The sequence below is a fragment of the Scyliorhinus canicula genome, chromosome 7, assembly GCF_902713615.1.
Source record: "Scyliorhinus canicula chromosome 7, sScyCan1.1, whole genome shotgun sequence".
NCBI classification, from domain to species: domain Eukaryota; kingdom Metazoa; phylum Chordata; class Chondrichthyes; order Carcharhiniformes; family Scyliorhinidae; genus Scyliorhinus; species Scyliorhinus canicula.
In genome coordinates, this window is record NC_052152.1 from 165,815,777 (window position 1) to 165,839,850 (window position 24,074).

Consider the following 24,074-nt stretch of genomic DNA (forward strand, 5'->3'; position numbering starts at 1 on the left):
ATGCCAAATTAAATTTGCTTTTCTCTAAAGCTAGCAGAATAAATGAACTTTAAGCTTTGCCCCATAACAATAGACAATGTATATAATATATATCGGGCTTCCAGTGCTAAGTTATAGTCTGTCCTTTGCCTGGGGTGGTGGATTAAACCACAGATTTTCATCATTAAGTCAATATGTATGTAGCCCTGTCACTTTAATGCCTTGCTGTTTCTACAGTTGAATTTGAAAATTGCCACAGGCAAGCTGTTAGTTGAGGTTCTTTTTTAATTAGTTTTCTTTACCAAAGAGTTCATATCACGTTATTTTGTTCATCCTTCCACTGTCACAGAAGCAGGACTTATTTATTTTTGCTGCTTTAAACTTTGGTCCTTTCTAGCCTTTTGTTCTGACTTTTATAAAAACTTTTATGATAAGTCTTGACTCTATATTTAGCTGGAAATGGATACAGCTGATAATTAAATGCAACATGCCGTCAGCAGCATTTTCCACAACACATGGATTTTGTGAATGTTATTCAGCGGGAAAGCGATCTCCCAATCTTTTCCTTTAATTTACATGTAAAATGCAGTTCAAGAATTAGGAAGTGTGAATTAGGAAGTGTGGCTGAGATGAACTTAATCACACGATTTGCTGCTGTGCAAAATTGGGAAATGTTGCAGACACTCGGCAAGTCAGGCAGCATCTGTGGAGAGAAGAGACAACTTACGGGGTGTATTGATGCAATTAGAACAAGGGGAGTGAAACTTTGTCTGGAGGGGATGATGTCACTGCAGTCACTTACTGAACTAAAGCATTAAAGAAACAAATGAGTAGCATTAAAAGGAGCAGTAAAAAAGTTACGTGCAAGATAAATGATCTGTAAAATACATCATAGTTATATATTTGTGTATTTAAATATTAATGGTTAAATGTTATGGTATTACAAGACAAGAGGAGGTATACTTGGAGAAATCAAATAAAGCATAGAAAATATATAATGCTGGAAAAACTGACCAGGAAAGAGAGAGAGAGACCGAGATAAATTTTCACATCTGTATGACTCTTCAGGTTCTGAAGAAGAATGGTAGTGGACTTGAAACATTAACTCAGTTGTCAGACCTGCTGAGTTTTTCTTGTTTTTATTTCCGATTTCAAGTGTCTGCATTTTATTTTTATAGAGAATGTGTAAGTGGCTGAGGTAGAATTGGAAGTCTGGGGAAACTAATGGAACACAGTGAATTTCAACAACCCCGAAGCCTTGGGTGGGATTAGGGGCTGAGAAAACATACAAAGTTTTGAATTATCCTTTTATTTTCTCAGGCCAAAGATTCCATTCAAAAGGATTCTCAATCTTGTTCCCCATGTTCTTGCTGTCACCCATCACATTCTTGTCCCCTCTTTATTGTCGCCCCCTCCCCCAAGAACAATAGAACATAGAACAGTACAGCACAGGACAGGCCCTTCGGCCCTCGATGTTGTGCCGAACAATGATCACCCTACCCAAACCCACGTATCCACCCTATACCCGTAACCCGCACATCTTTGGACTGTGGGAGGAAACCGGAGCACCACGCAGACACGGGGCGGACGTGCAGACTCCGCACAGACAGTGACCCAGCCGGGAATCGAACCTGGGACCCTGGAGCTGTAAAGCATTTATGCTAACCACCATGCTACCGTGCTGCCCCTATGATGGGGCTTACTTTGTCTTCACCTTGTACTTCACCAGCCTCGATATTTGACAGATAATTTCATTTGCAACATCTCCTATGTAGTCCAACCACAATATATGTCTTCCCCTCTTCTTTCCCAGGCACTGGTCCAGTAGCCTGATTTACTCTTCAACCTCCCCTGCCACCTGCTCTTCTATTCCTGGCGGAGATACAACACCTGCCCATTCACTTCCTCCCATTCCGCTGTTCAGGACCCCATACACTCCTGAATGAGAGAACAATTTCTATACTGTGTATTCTGCTGCAGATTGTTGAGAGAAATGCACAAAGAGGTGACCACTTTTCTGAACACCTACCTTCCACCCACAGGGGTGACACGATCCCTCTGTCACTTGCCACTTTAATTAGCTGTTTCCCTGAATTCTGCCCTCATTGTCTTTGGCCCTTCTCTTGAAATCTTTGGAACAGCACTGCACCTTTTCTATCAAATGTTCGGTAAGCCTCTGGTCTGAATGACATTACATATGCACACTTCTTAAAAACACTCCTGTTAATTATGATCCCTATGCTTTTCCATTAAGAATTTCATGAAACTTATGAGATGGTTAACTGGCTTGAACTTCAGCTGTATCAGTATGAAATTAATAGAGGTGGAAGATGGGAGCAAGAGCAGGTCATTCATCCTCTTTGTTGCCAGTCAGACTGGTCTGCATCTTAAATCCATTTACTTGCCTTTGCTTTACAATAACTGGATACCCATGCCTAATGAGCATCTATTGATTTGAGATAAAAATTTCTATTGACCAAGCATCAAGATTTTCATGACCCTTTATTTGGAAAAAGTACTTCCCCATTTTAGTTCTAAATGTTAATTCTCTGATTTTAAGTTGGCCTCTTTCTAGATTCCCATGCAGTGGAGACTGCTTACCCATATTGTCAAATCCATTTATTGTTTTAAACATTTCAATTGGATTACTTCCCAACATTCTATTCTCAAGAGAATACAACTCCAGTTTACACCGCCAATCCACAACGTAACACTTTTTAACTCTTGGCTTTCTCATGAATCTACACTGTATACCACTCTGCTGAATTTCAGTGTTCTGAACTGAATGCTGTATTCTAGATAGTGTTTGACAAAAGATTTATACAACTGCAGTATGCTTTATCCCCATTCGTGTTCAAGCCCCCCTTGTGATAAAATTGAGTCTTAAAATGAAGAAATACACGGCAAAGGAAGCTTTATTTAATTTGTGCATTGTATTGTAAAACAAAATTGTCAATCCTTGATTTCTTGGATCTAATTCCCCAATTGAAAAAATATGTTGAAAGAGTGCACATTCAGTAGAAAAAGTTCAGTTGAGTAGGTCAAACGCTGTGGGGAAATATTGAATCTTCGGAATGACCCATCGGATTTTAAAGTCAAATCACAAATATGACCATGTGTGCAGCCGGCAGTAAGTCAGATAAATGCCTGGTATAAAATGCAGAGATGGAGCGCCAATCAGGAGTCACAACTCAGGATATTAAGCCAATGGGGAGCAAAGAGGGGGGAGGGGGTGTTCCAAAAGTATGCATGTATAAAAAAGCTTGATCTTTACTGCGCGTGGTTCTTTTCTTTATTCTCTGGTTCTTGTTCACTTCTTTTGTTCCTTTTTTATATCTGAATTTGTACTAACTACGTTTTGCAATAAACTCAATCTAAACTGAGCACCAGACTTCGACTCTTGTTAGAAAATACGAGATCCTACAAATGCTAAACAAAATGTTAAAGCCACTGGACTGAATGTTTAATTAAAATATGTTCCGACATCTCTATTGTAAATTCGATCATCAAAACATAGTCAACAGTTGGGTTGAAGTGAAATGAAGTGCCATTTTTTTTTTCATTTGTATCCAGTTTGTTATTCCACTCACTAGTGCAGGTAAGTTGCAATCTCTCCAATTTGCGTTACTCGACAATTTAAGCTATTGCATTTTGCACCTAAATATCCATATATTCAACAGAAGGGTAAATATTTTCTCAAAGTTCAATTTATCTTAATAAATACAACTTCTCTATCATTGTTGTTCACCTACCATTTGTTAAATCAATAATATTGTGTACATCTGTCTGATGGATTTCTCGGGCTTTATTTGTTATTTCAGAAAAGAGCACGGAGAAAGAATTTACACAGTCCATTCTTGATGTAGAAGATCTTGTTAAAAGTGGCAGGAAACACAGGTATTCTATGTAAAAAGCAACAAATATATTTTACAGATGTTCCTTTTTAAATGGTGTTTTTCTAAATAATAAATTGAAGAGGGTATTGACTTGGCTCTATCACTTACTGAGAAGCGTTGGTAGATGAGGCAAATCCACTGTCCTTTTATAAAGCAGAAAACCATATATTTTCATTTGTAACCTGACTAAGGTACCCATCGTATTTCGATGTGACACTGGGAAGTATCTCACATGATAAGGATTTCAGCATGTAGATGAAGCCATTACAGAGGTAGAAATGGTTGGCCTCCTTCATGGCATGTACATGGAATTGAATGATCATCTCTTGGTCAAATAAGTCACGAGTTCCAAACAATCTGGCTCAGCCTCCGGCATTGGCCCAGAGAGATTTGGGTGTCTGTGGCCAGATAACATAGTTTATGATAGGAACCAAAGACGGTGGTTTTGGTCTTCCCAATATTTCAGGAGCAAATTTCTTCTCCCCTCGTACTGTCTGTTGACTATTGAGAGACTGGTGAGTTTGAGTGGGTCGGTAGAGCTGGGTGTCATCAGTATACATGTGGAATTTGAGGAGCTTTTTTGGATGTTACTGTTCAGAGACAGCATGTAGGTAGAATCCTGGCAGTGCAGAAGGAGGCCCATCAAGTCTGCACCGCCTTCTGAAGCAGCACTTTTCCTAGGCCCGCAACCCCACCTAACCGGCGCATCCCTGGACACTTAAGGGGCAATTTTATCATGGCCAATCCACCTAACCTGCACATCTTTGAACTGTGGGAGGAAGCCAAAGAATCCGGAAGAAACCCACGTAGACATGGGGAGAACGTGTAAATTTCACAAGGACAGTCACCCTAGGTTGGAATCGAACCCGGGCCCCTGGCGCTGAGGCCGCAGTGCTAACCACTGTGCCACCGTGCTGCCACAAAGATGCACCATGGGAGATGGCCAAGGATATAACTTTGGGCCACACCAAAGGTCATGATATAGGAATGAGTGAAAGAGAAGTCATCGCAGGAGATGGTTAGGTAGGTACAGAGTCAAGTTACAGCAGTTGATTCCAGCTGGGCGAAGGAGGAGATTGTCACATTTTCTCAGGAAAGGTTAGGTTTTTTTTCTGGCTCTACATCACATTGCATTATTTAAATAATGTAGGGAATTTGACTTTCCTTTTCCTGCAGCATCTCTACCCACCCCCACATCCAAAAGAGAAGTAGCAGCAAGTTTGATTGCTGTTGAATTTTAAAGAGCGTTGAATGCTACTTAACAAAGGGAATGCTTTAGCTTTCAGCATCTTTTTCACATTTTCCTCATTATAGATAGTTTTGGGTAAATTACATTGCTTATGAGAGTCCGGCAAAGACTTAACATTTAACTAATACTCTTAGCTTTGGAAAAACATCCCAGAGCAATTTAGTGAAACTGGAATGGAAAGGAAGGGGTTAGGTAGATTGGATTTAAGAAATGCAGCAGACCCAGCACCTCAGGGATGTTCACAGACTCGCTAGCTAGGGGCACACTGCCACCCACGTTAGCACAGGCCTCAATCTCGCTGATACCTAAGAAAGACAAAGACCCAACGGAATGTGGGTCATACAGACCCATATCTCTGCTGAACGCAGACGCCAAAATACTGGCCAAAATCCTAGCCAAAAGGCTAGAAGACTGTGTACCTAAGGTGGTCACAGAGGACCAGACGGGCTTCGTCAAAGGTAGACAGCTCACCTCGAACATCAGGCGCCTGCTGAACGTGATAATGACCCCCTCCGGGGAGAGAACACAAGAGGTGATCGTCTCCCTGGACGCAGAAAAGGCCTTCGACAGAGTCGAATGGAAATACCTCATAGAGGTACTGGAGCGGTTCGGGCTTGGAACAGGGTTCACCGCGTGGGTAAAACTCCTATACAACGCCCCCATGGCGAGTGTACGGACCAACAATACCAACTCCCAATACTTCCAGCTGCACAGGGGCACCAGACAAGGATGCCCACTGTCCCCACTGCTGTTCGCACTAGCAATCGAACCGCTAGCAATTGCGCTCAGGGCAGCAAAAAATTGGAGGGGGATCCGAAGGGGAGGCAGAGAGCACAGAGTCTCACTCTATGCAGACGATCTGCTCCTCTACATCTCGGACCCATAAAGCAGCATGGATGGAATCATCGCGCTCCTGAAAGAGTTTGGAGCCTTCTCGGGCTACAAACTCAACATGAGCAAAAGCGAGATCTTCCCAGTACACCAGCAAGGGGGGGGGGGGGGGGGGGGGGCAGCAGCACTAAAGGGGCTGCCGTTCAAACAAGCCCGACATAAAGTTCCGTTACCTGGGGATCCAAATAGCCCATGACTGGAAAGGGATCCACAAATGGAACCTCACCAGCCTGGCGGAGGAAGTAAAAAAGGACCTGCAAAGATGGAACACACTCCCATTCTCCCTCGCAGGAAGAGTCCAGACGATCAAAATTAACGTATTGCCCAGGTTCCTCTTCCTGTTTAGATCCATTCCGATCTACATCCCCAAGGCCTTCTTCATAGCGCTGGACAAACATCATGGCGTTCGTATGGGGGGGTAAAAATGCTAGGATCCCAAAGAAGGTCCTACAGAAGACAAAATCCAGGGGTGGGCTAGCCCTCCCGAATCTACAATTCTACCACTGGGCGGCAACAGCCGAGCGAGTAAGGGGATGGATCCAGGAGCCAGAAGCCGAGTGGGTGCGTGCGGAGGAGGCCTCCTGCATGGGGACCTCCCTCCGGGCCCTCGCCACGGCAGCACTCCCATCCCCACCCAAAAAACACTCCAGCAGCCCAGTGGTGACAGCCACCCTCCAATCCTGGAACCAACTGCGGCAGCAATTTGGCCTGAACAAAATGTCGGACAAGGATCCCATCTGCAACAACCATAGGTTCAAACCAGCACTGACTGACGCCACCTTCAAAAGGTGGAGACAGGACGGGGGGACACTGACAGTCAGGGACCTATACACGGACGACAGGATCGCAACACTGGACGAACTGACAGAGAAATTTCAGCTAGCTGGGGGGAACGAGCTACGGTACCTGCAGCTCAAAAACTTCCTACGAAAGGAGACAAGGACGTACCCACAACCGCCACGACAGACACTACTGGAAGACCTACTGGACGCAAGTATCCTAGAGAAAGGGAACTGTAGTGACATGTATGGCCGACTGGTAGATAGGGACGACACCGTACTGGATGCAACAAGAAGGAAATGGGAGGACGACCTGGGGATGGAGATAGGGTGGGGACTCTGGAGCGAAGCACTGCATAGGGTCAACTCCACCTCCACGTGCGCAAGGCTCAGCCTGACGCAACTAAAAGTGGTACATAGAGCCCACTTAACGAGAAACCGTATGAGTAGGTTCTTCCCGGAGGTGGAGGACAGATGTGAGCGGTGCCAAAGAGGCCCGGCCAACCACGCCCACATGTTCTGGTCTTGCCCCAGACTTGTGGAGTACTGGACAGCCTTCTTCGAGGCTATGTCCAAAGTGGTGGGGGTGAGGGTGGAGCCATGCCCGATAGTGGCGGTCTTCAGGGTTTCAGACCAGCCAGATCTATTCCTGGGGAGGAGGGCGGACGCCCTTGCCTTTGCCTCCCTGATCGCCCGCCGTAGAATCCTGTTTGGCTGGCGGTCAACAGCACCGCCCAGAGCTGCAGACTGGCTGTCCGACCTCTCGGATTCTCTCCAAATGGAGAAAATCAAATTCGCCATCCGAGGGTCGGACGACGGCTTCCACAGAACGTGGGAGCCATTCATGCAGTTGTTCCGGGACCTGTTTGTGGCCAACGTACAAGAGGAAGAATAGTCGGGGCAAGGTAGCCGGCGGGGAGGGGGGGGGGCTACGGGCTCGTTACGGGGGTTTGATGGCTAGCTAAGGCCCAAAACCAAACTAAATAAATGCCAATAAACATGTTGGGGAATGTAAAATATGTATGCCGGCGAAGAGGGGGAGGCCACAGTTATTACTACGAAGATGCTCACCTGTAAATATATATGTTAATTTTTGCTTGTTTTTTTTTCTCTCTCTAACAATTTGTAATTTGTTCAATATAAAACATGAAAACTGAATAAAAAAACATTTATAAAAAAAAGAAATGCAGCAGCAAGGAATTATGTTTTTTCTGTTGTTTTTTTTGTGAAAAACACTGCATGAATGTGTCAATGTGTACATACATTATGGTGAAAGGTGCTTTGTTGAACTGAAATCTAGTCCAGTTGTGTTTCCTTCAAACCATCTTAAATAACAGTAATAAAAAGAGAAAATGCTGAATAAATTCAGCCAGTCTGTCATCATCTGTGGGGAGGAACAGAGTTAACTTTTCGGACCTAAATGATCCTTCTCCAAAGGATGTGGAGGCAGATCATGGGTAGGCGGTGGGGTAGTGGTATTGTCACTGGACCCTTAATCCAAAGACACAAGGTAATGATCTGGGGAGCCAGGTTTGAATCCCACCTTAGCAGGTGGTAGATTTTAAACTCAATAAAATATCTGGAATTAAAAGTCTAATGATGATCATGAAACCAGATTGTCGTAAAAACCCATCTGGTTCACTAATGTCCTTTATGGAAGGAAATCTGCCATCCTTACCTGTGACCCCAGACCCACAGCAATGTGGTTGACTCTTAAATGCCCTCTAGAAATAACAACGGCAAACCCAGGCCTGATGACGTTGCAAAATCCTCCTCACTAACATCTCGGCACTTGTACTCTCACAGACCAGTTCAGCAACAGCTTGACATAGTCATGCTCACAGAATCATACCTTTCAGACAATGTCCTAGAAACCACTATCACCATTCCTGGGTACGCCTTATCTCACCGGCAGGACAGACGTTGCAGAGATTGTGGCACAGTGGTATACAGTTGGGAGGGAGTTCTCTTGGGAGTCCTCAACATCAACTCTTAACCTCATGGCTTCAGGTTAAACATTGGAAAGGAAACCTCCTGCTGATTACTACATACTGTCCACCATCAGCTAATAGATTCTTACTCCTCCATGTTGAACTCACTTGGAGGACGCACTGAGCGTGCAAGGGCGCAGAATAGTGATTTGAGATCAAGGCAGCAGTTTGCTGAGTATGGCATCAAGGAGCCCGAGCAAAACTGGAGTAAATGGTAATCGGGGAAAACTCAACGTTAGTTGGAGTCATAGCTGGCAGAAAGCAAGATAGTTGTGGTAGTTGGAGGTCAACCATCTCAGTCCCGCGACATCACTGCAGGAGTTCCTCAAAGTAGTGTCCTAGATCCAACTATCTTAAGCTGCTCCATCAATGGCCACCCTTCCATCATAAGGTCAGAGGTGGGGATGTTCTCTGATGACTGCACAATTCGCGGATCCTCAGATAATAAAAGAAGTCCATGTCCAAGCCGTGGGCTGATAAATGGCAAGTTACAATCGTGCCACACTAGTGCCAGGAAACGACCATCTCCTACAAGAGAGGATGTACCCATCGACCCTTTAAAGTCAGTAGCATTACCATAGCTGAATCCCCCACAATCAATATCCTGGGGGTTACCATTGATCAGAAACTGAACTGGAATAGCCATATTAATACAGTGGCAACCAGAGCACATCAAAGCCTATGAACATATGGCGAGTAACTCACCTCCTGACTGCATCCACCCCCCCCCCGGCCAAAGCCTGTCCTACAAGGCACATGTTGGGAGTGCAATAGAATATGCTCCACTTGCTTGGATGAGTGCAACTCCAATGACACTCGAGAAGCTCATCACCATCCAGGACGAAGCAACCCGCTTGATTGCTACCCCTTCCACAAACATTCAATTGCTCCACCACCGACAAACAGTGGTAGCCGTGTGTACCATCTTACCATCGACAAGATGTCTGCAGGGACTCGCCAAGGTTCCATCAGCAGCACCTACCAAACCCATGAACCCAACCATCTAGAAGGATAAAAGCAGCAGATACCTGGGAACCCACCACATGAAGGTTCCCCTCCAAGTCACTCCCCACCTGACTTGGAAATATATCGCCATTCCATCACTGTCGCTGGGTCGAAATCCTGGAACGCTCTACCTAACAGCACAGTGGGTGCACCTACATCTGAGGGACTGCAACGGTTCAAGAAAGCAACTCACCACCACCTTCTGAAAGGCAACTAGGGATGGGCAATAAATACTGGACTGACCAGCGATACCCACATCCCGTAAATGAATAAAAAAAGAAAAAGAAATTGATCTGAACCAGTAACTCTGTTTCACTCGACAGACCATAAAATAGAATTGTAGAAGGAGGCCTTTCGGCCCATTGGATCCACACCGACCCGCTAGAAAGAGCACTCTATCTTGGCCCACGTCCCCACCCTAGCCACATAATCCAGTAGTAACCCCACTTAACCTTTTTTGGATAATAAGAGACAATTTATCATGGGCAATCTACCAAACCCACACAGACCCGGGCAGAACGTACAAACTCCACCATGATAGTCACCCACGGCTGGAATTGAACCTGGGTCCCTTGCGCTTGTGAGGCAACAGTGCTAACTACTGTGCCACTGCTGCCCTGTCAGACCAGCTCATTTTCTGTTTTTTTTTTTATTTCCGATTTCCAGCATCTGTGGTATTTTGCTCTTAATTAATCAGATAACAAGTTCTTTCCTCAAGCAACATTTGAACATTGCTTGTAAGAGGTGAATGGATTTATATATTTGCAGGACCATCTAATATAACATTAGTCGCTTACAGCACTAATGTGTCATAAAGGTACGTCGGTCAGAAATTTTAATTGAAACAAGATTTTTACGTTGGCAAATTTTAACCTTGTTGCATGGAACTGACACTCGCCAATAAATTTACAAATGTAGGTGGTTGCTGAAGTAATTGGCCATGTGTTCAATGTTTGCAATAATGTAAGTGACATGCTTTTGGAAGCTTTTCTCAATTTCAAAACATTCTCAGTTTTTAGAGCATTAAGATGTCAAGCCTGAAAGTAATCTGTAATTAATCATTTCCAGAAGGGAAGTATACTGGCATAATTCTTTTTTTAAATTAAATTTACAGTACCCAATTCATTTTTTTCAATTAAGGGACAATTTTAGCGTGGCCAATCCACCTAGCCTGCACATCTTTTGGGTTGTGGGGGTGAAACCCACGCAAACTCGGGGAGAATGTGCAAACTCCACACTGACAGTGATCCAGAGCCGGGATCGAACCTGGGACCTCGGCGCCGTGAGGCTGCAGGGCTAACCCACTGCGCCACCATGCTGCCCGACACGATTCTAAACTCCTATAGAAGACATTACTTGAACTTCAAACATATTGAATGTTGTATTACTAAATTTTAAAACTCTCCAGAATCCATGTTTGAAGAAAAACAGAGTTAACTACTGTAATGTATTCCAGCAAGTTTGTCTCTCTAGAAAGAGGTACGGTTTGATAGATTTGATAAATGGGCTTGACAGTAAGTGTCAAGTGCATTCCTCCTTAATTTGAATTTCAACTGAACAGTTACACTTATCTATCTTGCTATTTTTGTTTTGACAGGGTTTGTCCTTATTATTTGTCTCGTTCTCTGAAGCAGAATGCTGAAATAATCTTCATGCCATACAACTATTTACTTGATCCAAAGGTATTGTTAAAGAAACTTTGCTTTAGTTAATTCCTTTGTTATTTACCATGGTTACCATGCTGCAGTGTTTTAAAACATTGGAAGCTCATAGATTCTGAATGATTTTGAATGTTTCTGAAGTAACAAAAAATGGCACTCGTTTTCCAAAATGAATGTTGGATCATATTTTCTATTAGGCTTTTGATAGGTAAAAAAAACTGAGGGTTGTTTTCGTCTCTGGGACCACCCTATCCAATATATTTATTGGGACATCTCTTTTTAAATCTTGTTTTTCCCTAATATTCTTTAGAAACACTTGTATTTAAACACACCTGAATCTGCACCTTAAGTACTGTAAGCTACAGGGTTATGGACCAGGTACAGGAAGGTGGGATTAGAGAAGACTCCTGGATGTCCTTGGGTTGGCATGGAGAAGAAGGGCCGAATGGCCTCCTGTGCTGTAACCTTTCTGTGGTATAAATCGGAAATGAAATCATACTTATGAAAATTAAGAAATAACATCATGAGAATTAAGAAACACTAATATGGATTTTAATATGTGTTACCTATAGAATATAGAACAGTACAGCACAGAACAGGCCCTTCGGCCCTCGATGTTGTGCCGAGCCATGATCACCCTACTCAAACCCACGTATCCACCCTATACCCGTAACCCAACAACCCCCACCCCTTAACCTTACTTTTTAGGACACTACGGGCAATTTAGCATGGCCAATCCACCTAACCCGCACATCTTTGGACTGTGGGAGGAAACCGGAGCACCCGGAGGAAACCCCCACACACACGGGGAGGACGTGCAGACTCCGCACAGACAGTGACCCAGCCGGGAATCGAACCTGGGACCCTGGAGCTGTGAAGCATTTATGCTAACCACCATGCTACCGTGCTGCCCCGTTCCAAAGGATCCATCTTTAGTAAAGCGAGAGGAGTCCGATGGGTTAATTAAAATACTTTTTATTCAGCAAACATTACCTATGTGAGGCCCGGTGTACCTCACCGGGCCCTCGCTGCTTCCTAATTGGCTACACAATGGCCCAGACACTATAGTGGTGCTGGGTAAGTTACCCTGCTCACAGCAGGGGAGCACAAGTTCCAATGAGCACGGGGAAACAATCCTCCCCAGCTGGATGAGTCCAGTGCAGGTTATTACAGCCTCCTCCTCACCCATATGCTGCTCCTCGGCGATAGCATCAGAAAGCACACCGGCAGTTTTCAGATGTATGCTAATGACACCCGGCTCTACCTTGCCATCACCTCTCTCTACTCCTTCACTGTTGCTAAATTAAAAGACGCGCTTATCGAACATCCAGTACTGGATGCTGAAATTTCCTCCAAATAAATATTGGGGAAAAATTAAGCCACTATTTTCAGTTTATGCACTAAACTCCATTCCCTCGCTATCAATTCCAGCCCTCTCCCTGGCAACAGTCTGAGATTAAACTGCTTTCAATCTTCGTGTCACCTTTGACCCAGGCATGGATCTTCCAACAGCATATTCATGCCATCACTAAGACAACCTATTTCCACCTGCGTAACATCAACATTACCCCATCACAGCTCACCTGCTGATCATTTAAAAGTTTTTTGAAGCTAGCCTGTTAATTATTAGTTATTTTAAATCTTTATTTAAGGCTTCATTTTCTATTTAATTGACTACATTTTCCTCATAGAGTCGCAAAACTCACAATCTAGACCTACGGGGCACTATAGTTATCTTTGATGAAGCGCACAATGTGGTAAGTGTTTTGTGGTTGTGAAATTGTTTGGTATGTTAGTAGTTCTTGCAAGCATGTGTAGATATGTTATTTTGAAAATGGCTAACTATCTAAATTAAATTTCACATTAAATATAGTAATTTGAAAGACTGATGGGGTTGCCTATTGTTTAACTGTTTTTGAAGTCACATTCAAGCAAGGTACCAGACTCAGGAGCTCTTGCATTTGTAAGGAATGAGGTCCACTTTTCTACATGCTATGAATAACTGGCTCGTGGGCGTATTTCTCACTTAATTTATTCTAACACCTTGCACTTTTATATACCAAATTTAACATAATAAAACATCCCAAGACACGCGACAGGAACGTTGTCAGGCAAAATTTGACAATGAGCCACAAAAGACGATGTTAGGGCAGCAACCAAAAGCTTGGACAAAGAGATGAACGAGTGTCTTAAAGATTCTATGAAGATGATAAGAGAGTAAGAGAGGAGTACAGGTTTGAAGGGGGAAGACTATTAGAGCTGGAGAGGAGTACAGGTTTGGAGGGGGCGGGAAGACGATGAGAGAGTTAGAGAGGGGTTACAGGTTTGAAGGCGGTTGGAATAAAAAATGGGAAAATGTGGCACTTGAGCCGTGGGTGCTGTCCTGGGAGGACTTGGGTTTTTGTTTGGGGAACCAATGTTGTGCGAAGGCAGCGGGTGATCAACTTGAGCTGGTGCCTTTAGAGGAATGGGACGACACCAGTCAGTGCCTTTGAAGCTCTTCTTCCTGCCATTCAATTAAAAATCATGTCAAATCTTTGACCATGTTGCGGGAAGAAAGAAAAGATGGTTGGCCACTATTTTTATCTGTAGGTGTGTGTAGAATGGACCCCAGTGGGAGTTTTTGTTGTTTATGAAAATTATTTAAAAAAAAAAATTATTGGAAAGGGGCACGTGCTGGGACTTCCGGGAGCCGTTGCTGTTTAAAGAAAGGTGGCTGTTGGCAGCGCGAGCGGGAGGCACGCACTGGCGCTCATGGCAGCCGTTATTTTGAAAAATAACGGCAGTTAAGAGCAGTTGGGGCTGTTGACAGCAGTCAGTTGAACAAAGGCAGCCGGAGAGGAAGGCAGCCGATGACCGGAGCAGAAGAAAAAAGCCAACGACAGGCGGAGGCTGGGCGAACGGCTCCGCAAAGCGAATAAAGTGCCAGCGGCTATAAAGAACAAGGTCATGAAGGAATAAATGAAGAGCAGGAGGAAGAAAGAAGAAAGAAAAATAAAAACCAAGCAGCCCAGAAAATATATCGGAAGACCCAAGACTAAAAGAATAATGATTGACAAGTAAGATTTGAAGGTCTTACTACTGGCCCAATACAAAAAAGATCTGTTATATCCTTTTTAAGAAAAAAAATGTCTTAATCTTTTAATTTTGAAAATAAACTTTATTTAAGTTAATATCCTGAAAGAATTGCTATTAATTCCAATTGTAAAGTTTACTTATTCTACTTAAAAAGCCTGACCCGTGTGTAGTGCTATTAAGTGATAAGTAAATGGAATTTTCTAGGAAGATATGGGTTATACCGGTGATTAACTTGAAAAATTAGTTTGATCCGAATAGCACCCACCTAAGTCTGTGTAGGTGTCAGGGACGAGGGAGTCCCTGTGCACCGCATAGAATTTCTCAACCCTCATTGGTTTAGGGGGAGATTTCTTAGTGATTACTCGATCCTTTGTGGTTTAGGGGGCGAATTCTTGGTGGTAATAACTTCAGGGTGGGAAGGCAAATGAGAGCTTGAGAGAAGTACAGGTTTAGAGTGGGTAGAAAGACCATGAGAGCTAGAGAGGGGTACAAGTTTGGAGAGGGTGGGAGGCTGCAGAAGGAGAGTGAAAGCATAACACAGCATGGCCTGTGAAAAGCAAATTAACATAAAAGTACTTGTGGTGTAAGGTAAGATTTCAGAATTACCGCAACCTCTGAATTTCTTGCTTTAAATAAATAATATTATTATTACCATTTCAGAGTTACCGCAGCCTCTGAATTTCTTACTTTAAATCTTGTACTAACACCAGTGTTGATTAAAATATGTTTGGCATTGATCAAAAGCGATGATTAACAATACACGCATTAACACTCTGGAAATTTATTGTTAGATTTCATAATTAATAGGAATTCAGGAATTTTTGTCTTTCTCTGTTTCCCATCCTCACGTGGTGTCTTTTCCTTCACCATTTTTCTTTCACTTCTTGTGGATTTAAGATGTGTTAAACCTTAATACATGATGAATGCCAGTTTCAACTTTTTTTGCGTGGCTTACAAGAGTAGACTTGAATAGTGATTTTGTCTTGTAGTTTGTCATAATGATCGAAGTGTCAACTTTGCAATAAAGTTGCATAGTTTGCACTGAGGTGGAGTTTGTACCCACAGAGTTAGAAAAAGTTTAAAAAACATTTTCTTTCCTCAATCATAGGAAAAAATGTGCGAAGAGTCAGCTTCATTTGATCTTACTCCTTATGACCTTGCCTCTGGGATTGATGCTGTTAATCAGGTTTTAGAGAATGAAGCGAAAATGATTAAGCACAACGATGACAGCACAGACTTCAATTTTGAATCATTTAATTCAGGTTTGTTCATTAATTTTTCATTAATGCCTGACAATACACTTGTCGGTCCAAGAAGGAAGAATTTTCAGAATTGAGATCAAATATTATCAAGCACATTTTCAATTTTTGTGTACTACATTTTTCTATTTCGTTTTTGCCTTTCATGCTATATCTTGTTTTTCATTTGATAATGTGAACAGAAGATCAATTCTGAAGCTCTACACTCCCATTCTTGTAATTGACAGTTAGAGAATGAATGATGGTACAACCAGGGCCAAGGAGAGAAATCTAATATTTTCTCCCAAGATTTGGACCCAATTCTACAATTTCTAATAGGTGCAAACTCACCTGAACAACCTGTTGGCGTAATAAATAGATTTGAATGCACGTTTGTTTGTTTTTGAAATTCTAACTATATCGGTTGACTTATTGACTGAACTCTGTAGAAAATACAGATGATCTGTTGAGAAATTGGCAAACTCTTAAAAATGTAAATTAGAATGTGATTGCTAATTTGAAAAGGGTAGTTTGTTTTGTTCACTGGAATCACAGTTCATAGAATCCCTATAGTACAGAATGAGACCATTCGGCCCATCAAGTCTGCACCAGCCCTTGGAAATAGCACACTACCTAGACCCATTTCCCTTCCCTATCCCCATAGCCCAGTAACCCCACCTAGGCTTTTGGACACGAAGGGGCACTTTAGCATGACCAATCCATCTAACCTACACCTCCAAAACCGGAGCACCTGAGCGAAACCCATGCAGACACGGGGAGAAAGTGCAAACTCACGCAGTCACCCAAGGTTGGAATTGAATCGGGGTCCCTGGCACTGTGAGGCAGCAGTGCTGGGCACTGTGAGGCAGCAGTGCTAGCCACTGTGCCGCCCAATATGGATTAATTTGATTCATTTCTAGTTTTCATTCCTGAGGTTTCAAATGGTGATGCAGAAAATTGCAGCATCAAAAGAAAAACAATATTTGACTCCTGCTTAAGAGCAGGACTTGCAAACAATAAATTGGAATTGTATATTAATGAATCATTCTGTTATTGGCTGATCATACTGGGAGTGTTGCTGCTCCAAGATCATTCCTTGGCTGCGATTTCCTCCCATAGCTCAGGGGTATTGAGATTACCTGCCATGCTATCATTATGGATGGCCTTAGGCAAGTGACAATTATTTATTCATGAGATTTGATGCAGCATTTGACCATAGGAGGCACCACAGTAGAGCCCGAGCCTGTCTTTACTTAAACTTCACATACTTGGGATATTCCATCAGGGATAAGTAATTAGTTATCTGATGTAGGAACCCTGGCTAACTTTCCTCTTCTCGGCCAAAAAGTGCTGAAGCCAATTGGCAGAAAAATGCTGAAGTCAATTGCAATGCCCATGCTTCTTCCTCAATTGGAGAATTTTATTTAAGTAATGAAATACCAGTGGTTCAGTAACTGGGGGCGAAATTCTCCCCTACCCGGCGGGGTGGGGGGTCCCGGCATAGCGGAGTGGCGCCAACCACTCCGGCGTCGGGCCTTCCCAAAGGTTCGGAATGCTCCCGCTCTGCTGACTGGCGCCAACGGCCTTTGGCGCCACGCCGATCGGCGTCGGGGCTGGCCGAAAGGCCTTCGCCGGTTGGCGTCAGTCCGCGCATGCGCCGGAGCATCAGCGGCCGCTGACGTCACCACCGGCGCATGCGCGGTGGAGGGGACCTCTTCTGCCTCTGCCATGGTGGAGTCCGTGGCGGCGGCGGAAGAAAAAGAGTGCCCCCACGGCACTGGCCTGCCTGCCGCTCGGTGAGCCCCAATCGCGGACCAGGCCACCGTGGGGGCACCCCCCGGGGTATGATCGCCCCGCGCCCCCCCCCCAGAACCCCGGGGGCCCGCTCGCGCCGCCAATCCTACTGGCACACAGGTGGTTTAAACCACGTCGGCGGGAGAGGCCTGACAGTGGCAGGACTTCGGCCCATTGCGGGCCGGAGAATCGCCGCGGGGGGCACGCAGATTGGTGGGGCGTGATTCCTGCCGATTCCCGGGTGGCAGAGAATTCCGGCCACAGTGGGGGCGGGATTTAGGGCGGCCCCGGGTGATTCCCCGACCCTGCGGGGAGTCGGAGAATCCCGCCCTGGATATGCTATTTTTTCTGCACATGTAGGGGAAAATAATACTGCAATATGTACCTTTTTTTAATTTCAGGACTGAAGATGGATTTGAGTGATCTAGCTAAAATAAAAAGTGAGTTGATTTTATGGTTCCAAGGTTGCTTTAACAACTTGTTAGTTTTCAGGTCAAATGCTCCATTGGCTCTTCATCAAGACGAGCAGGAATATTATTTAGAGGCCTTACAGTACAGCAGACGTATTGAAATTCAAAGTTAATCTAAGAGACATCACAAAATGCTTTACAGAGAGCGCAGAACAGTAGTAAGAATTAGGAGAGTGGATCAAAAGCACATTTTTGAAAAAAAGGCTTGAGGAAGATATTTAAGATGTAGCAAAGTAGAGGGATTTACAGAGTGAGATCCAAGGGTCTGACTGAAAAGCTTGAAAGCTCTGCTGTTAGTGATGGATAGGGAGGAGGGGCAAGTATAGGAGACCAGAACTAGAGGTCTGTACGCATGAGCTGGAACATGGTAACTAGTAAAATTTTGACATGAGTTTTTTTTGTTCTATTTATCGGTGATGAAATAGCGCAGTGAAGTTATTTTTACTTATTTTCTTGTTTATTTATTTTATTTATTTCTGTATAGGATTAAATTAATGCTTGAGAAGTGTGAAAATTGGTCATTCAGATAACAATATGACTGTAGAAGTTTAAGTGAGTAGTCAAGAGATTCAAAATGTGTGTTTTTCTTCAGCTTGTTAATAAATTGCTGTTACTTTTTGTATCTTCTGTCTTTGAAAGAAATTCTACTTGATTTAGAAAATGCTATAGATTCTGTTGAATTGTTACCAAATGGAAGTGGCGTCACCAAACCAGGAAGGTAGGAATTGCTATTCTATTCATTCATTTTTCAATGATTGCCTATTCGTGCATATTGATGCTTTGTTCACTTCAATCATCTAATCACCGTGGTCCCAGCAAAATGAAAATATAGTGCATTAATTCTAACAATGTAATATGATACAATCCACATGAAATATAAACTGGGGTACTCCCATCTGTTTGACTTGACATTTTTGAATATTAGAGAATTTGGGCCAAATAGACCTTTGGTGCAATATTTCTGTTGCATGCAATTTCTATGTTCGTGATTAAGCCCACATTTACTATAAATAAAGATAGATTAAACTGAAGGTGGGCAGAATTTGTATTGTGTTCCATATTGAGAAGTTCAAGTCAATAATTCAGCCATATTTTGAAATATTTTAATTCAAACTTTTTCCATTTTATACACATCAACAAAAACACAACGCCCCAATCACCAACCCCTCCTTCCCATATAAAAAAAAACCAAAACAAAAAACCCCCCCTTCACAACAACTAATGGGGACCAGTTCAGTCATATTAAAGAGACCGGTGGTAGTTACCCCTCCAACTCTTGAGAGCTAGTTGCTAGATATCTGTCCTCCTTGGTTTGATTTTAGGTTGACATAAGGTGACAACCGTCAACATTGGCATTGCTTTGGAGCACCAGTGCATGGAGCAGTAGGAAACAGATGGCATTATTAATCACAAAACATGTGTGCACTCTGCTTGTCTTGCGTCTTGATCCATTTAATGCTGCAGCAAATGGATGACTACAAAATGTAGGAAGAAAAATCTAAGAAGAAACTGGCAACATCATTTTTAAAAAACATTTAAAGGAAATGAATAAGTAGCAGGGAAATAATCTGATTAAGATTTATCTGTACTATTTACTGTCAGGTTCTATTTCCCTTTAATATCAGTATAACAGAAAATAGTGTTCATTATTTTTTCCCGTTTACAATGATTGGTTCAGTATCTCTCACTTGTGTCCATTGGACAGACCTCGTAAAACGACTTGTAAATCACTACAGAAGGGTTCTGATGGGCTTTGAGTTCAGAGGTGCAAGTGAAACTTGAGAAATGTATAGTTGCGCTAAGCAGCGTAATCTCCATTGGTTGCGCCATCTTCCAGCGTAAACGGCTTCACTGCCAGCTTTGTTCCATTTTGATCTTTGGAAAATTTACCTTGGATGTACTCCCCTAATCTCTCACACTCCGGATGTGAAAGGCACAAGGTCTAAGGAGGAGTGCAATTTGTCACTTGATGTAATGCATTGGTGTAATACCAGTGACATAATTTATCTGGGACAAGTAAATTATCTTCTACTAGTTGTCAATCGTCTTTCTATTGCCAAAATGCCAGAAAAGCAACCACATATCATTGTGATGTGAGCCTGTAGTGTGTTTTGACTGCATAATTAATATGGAATGGTCTGCAGGGTTAATTTCTCAAATTGCTGTAAATATGGTCAATGTTGAAAGCATCTATTACTAAATTGACCTATTCATCTCCCCTCTGTCTCTTTTTGGGAGATTTTTTTTTTCCAAATACACATACAAAAATATCTCTACCGTGTCTGTGTGGGTCTCACCCCCACAACCCAAAGATGTTCAGGGTAGGTGGATTGACAATGCTGAATTACCCCTTAATTGGGAAAAACAAACATACAAAAAAATTACTAACATGAATAGACCCACTGGTCACCCAGCCTGTCTCACGCAACTGCAGTGCCTTTTAAATCACAATATAAACACGTCCCACCCCAACTGAAATCTATGTAGTCTCCTGGGAGAGCCAAGAAAAGATTAAAAATTCAAGCCCATTAAAGGAAAGAAAATCTGGAAATATGCTCTTCTGACTCCCTTAGGCTATCAAGACGAATCAAGGAGAGCACTCTGGCTCTGAATTCCCTGAAGTATCTACCTTTTACATGAGATAATCTCAGCCCCGGCCAAAAACAGACCTTGCTCTGGTTTGAAAGGAGACAGTAAATCCGTGTTCGCCACAGCAGTCATTTGTCTTTTTCAGAGATTCACTATTCTGTGGGAAAGTAGGGCATTTGTTAATTAATGTACAGTGCTTCCAAGCACAAAGTTAGTCTTAAGATTTAAGGGAAAAAATTGTTGTGACACACCAATAACATTTACAGAATGCTGAACAATTTAGCTTTTCCTAGTTATTGCCCTTCTGTCTGATATATTCTACACAGAGCATCACTAATTGCAGTGGCCGTGTACAAATTGCTTACTTGCAGCAGTGCATCTGTTCTGGGCCTATAAAAATAACAACTGCAGGGAGAAAACCAGTTTTATTCTGAACAGTTAGTCTTGAGCCTTTCCCATTTAGAATTGTCCCATTGCTTATAATCAGAAAAGGTTAGAAGCAATGTGATATTTACTATCTTTTTGGAGTGGGAATTTAATGTAGTCTCTATACATGTAAATTTCTTTTTTTTAAATATTTTTTATTCTCCTCCTTTCACATTTTCTCCCAAATTTACACCCAACAATAATCAGTAACGAATGTAATGTCAATCCCCATTTCAATAACAATGATCCCATCCTCCCACCAAACCCCAAACATTGGCCCGCATGTTGACATAAACAAATAACAAAAAGGAATCACGAATCACCCATAGTCACCATTAACACATACAGACCCCCCCCCCCCCCCCCCAACCCTCCCAGCTCCCCCCTAATGTTCGATGTAATCCAATTCTCGAAAGTGCATAATGAATAACGGCCAGGAATTGTAGAACCCCTCCATCTTTCCCCTCAGTTCAAATTTGACCTTTTCAAGCGTTAAGAATTCCAGCAGGCCCCCCCTCCCCCCACCACACCGCGCAGCAACATCTGCCTGCGCGCCCGTTTCCAATCCCAGCTGGTCCGACACCCTGAATATGGCCTCCTGAGGGCCCGGGTCCAGTTTCACGTGCACCACTTTAGAGATTACCCTAAAAACCTCCTTCCAATAATCCTCCAGCTTTGGACAGGACCAAAACATATGAACGTGGCTGGCGGCCCCCCCTGCAACATTCACACACATCTACTCCCTCAAAGAGCCGACTCATCCTTGCCCTTGTAAGGTGCGCTCAATACACCACCTTCAGCTGTATCAGCCCCAACCTCGCACACGAGGTGGAGACGTTCACCCTCCGGAGCACCTCCCACCAGAACCCCTCCTCCATATCCTCTCCCAACTCTTCCTCCCACTTTGCCTTGATCCCTTCTAGCTGCGCCTTCTCCTCCTCCAAAATAGCTCCGCCAACCGCCGATACTACCCCCTTCTCCAATCTCCCTGTCGTCTGCACCTCCTCCAGCAATGTGGAAGCCAGTTCTACTGGGAAGCTCTGTATGTCCTTTCTGGCAAAGTCTCGAACCTGCATGTATCTAAATATTTCCCCCTGCTCCAGCCCATACTTTGCTCCCAGCTCCTTTAATCCCGCAAAACGACCCCCAAGAAATCAATCTTTTAGTGTCCTAATTCCTTTCTCCTCCCATCTCCGAAAATTTCCATCCCACTTCCCTGGCTCAAATCTATGGTTTCCCCCGAAACGGCATTTCCCTTGACTCTGCCCACAACCTGAAGTGCTGTTGAAACTGCCGCTAAATTATCAACGAAGCTATTACTACCGGACTCCCTGAGTATCTCCCCGGGGCCGTTGGGAGCGGCACTGTCGCTAACGCCTTCATTCCCGAACCCCTACCCAAAGTCTCCTCCGTTCTGACCCATTGGGTGTCAACCCTTCTGACCCAGCTCCGTACCTTCTCCACATTCGGCACCCAGTAATAATACATCAGGTTCGGAAGACCCAAACCCCCTGCCTGCCTTCCTCTCCGTGGTAGCACCTTTTAAATTCTGGCCACCTTCCCGACCCACTGACGTCAGGCTCACCGGTCTATAATTACCTGGATTATCCCTGCTACCCTTCTTAAACAAGGGGAAAATTAGCAATTTTCCAGTCCTACGGTACCTCACCCGTGTTCAAGAATGCTGCAAAGATATCTGTTAAGGCCCCAGCTATTTCCTCTCTCACTTCCCTCAGTAACCTGGGATAGATCCCATCCGGACCTGGGGACTTGTCCACCTTAATGCCTTTTAGAATACCCAACACATCCTCCCTCCTTATGTTGACTTGACCTAGAGTATTCAAACATCTATCCCTAACCTCAACATCCGTCATGTCCCTCTCCTCGGTGAATATCGATGCAAAGTACTCGTTAAGAATCTCACCCATTTCCTCTGACTCCACGCATAACTTTCCTCCTTTGTCCTTGAGTGGGCCAACCCTTTCCCTAGTTACCCTCTTGCTCCTTGTATATGAATAAAAGACTTTGGGATTTTCCTTAACCCTGTTTGCTGAAGATATTTCATGACCATTTTAGCCCTCTTGATTCCTCGTTTCAGATTGGTCCGACATTCCTGATATTCTTCCAAAGCTTCGTCTGTCTTCAGTCGCCTAGACCTTGTGTATGCTTCCTTTTTCCTCTTAGCTAGTCTCACAATTTCACCTGTCATCCATGGTTCCCTAATCTTGCCATTTCTATCCCTCATTTTCAGAGGGACATGTCTGTCCTGCACTCTAATCAATCTCTCTTTAAAAGCCTCCCACATATCAAATGTGGATTTACCTTCAAACAGCTGCTCCCAATCCACATTCCCCAGCTCCTGCCGAATTTTGGTACAGTTGCCCTTTCTCCAATTTAGCACTCTTCCTTTAGGACCACTCTCGTCTTTGTCCATGAGTATTCAAAAACTTACGGAATTGTGATCACTGTTCCCAAAGTAATCCCCGACTGAAACTTCAACCACCTGGCCGGGCTCATTCCCCAACACCAGGTCCAGTATGGCCCCTTCCCAAGTTGGACTATTTGCATACTGCTCTAGAAAACCCTCCTGGATGCTCCTTACAAATTCTGTTCCATCTAGACCTCTGACACTAAGTGTATCCCAGTCAATGTTGGGAAAACTAAAATCTCCTATCACCACCACCCTGTTGCTCCTACATTTTTCCATAATCTGTTTTCATATTTGTGCCTCTATCTCACACTCGCTGTTGGGAGGTCTGTAGAACAGCCCCGACATTGTTACCGCACCCTTCCTATTTCTGAGCTCTGCCCATATTGCCTCACTGCTCGAGTCCTCCATAGTGCCCTCCATAGTGATATCCTCTCTGACCAGTAATGCAACTCTTCCACTCCTTTTACCTCCCTCTCTATGCCGCCTTGAAGCATCGATATCCTGGGATATTTAGTTGCCAATCATGCCCTTCCCTCAACCAAGTCTCAGTAATAGCAATAACATCATACTTCAAGGTACTAATCCAAGCCCTAAGTT

General features: G+C 43.6%; 1 protein-coding gene across 5 annotated transcripts in view; it reads left to right on the forward strand.

Moving 5' to 3' along the window:
- Positions 1–24,074, forward strand: part of rtel1 (regulator of telomere elongation helicase 1) — a 190,574-nt gene that overhangs the window by 44,442 nt on the left and 122,058 nt on the right. For all 5 annotated transcript variants that reach the window (XM_038803195.1, XM_038803196.1, XM_038803197.1 and 2 more), the window contains 6 exons: positions 3,801–3,876; positions 11,388–11,472; positions 13,143–13,208; positions 15,638–15,791; positions 17,963–18,001; positions 18,671–18,749. In XM_038803195.1, the coding sequence (XP_038659123.1) occupies positions 3,801–3,876; positions 11,388–11,472; positions 13,143–13,208; positions 15,638–15,791; positions 17,963–18,001; positions 18,671–18,749 (499 nt within the window). The remainder of the gene's footprint in view (positions 1–3,800; positions 3,877–11,387; positions 11,473–13,142; positions 13,209–15,637; positions 15,792–17,962; positions 18,002–18,670; positions 18,750–24,074) is intronic.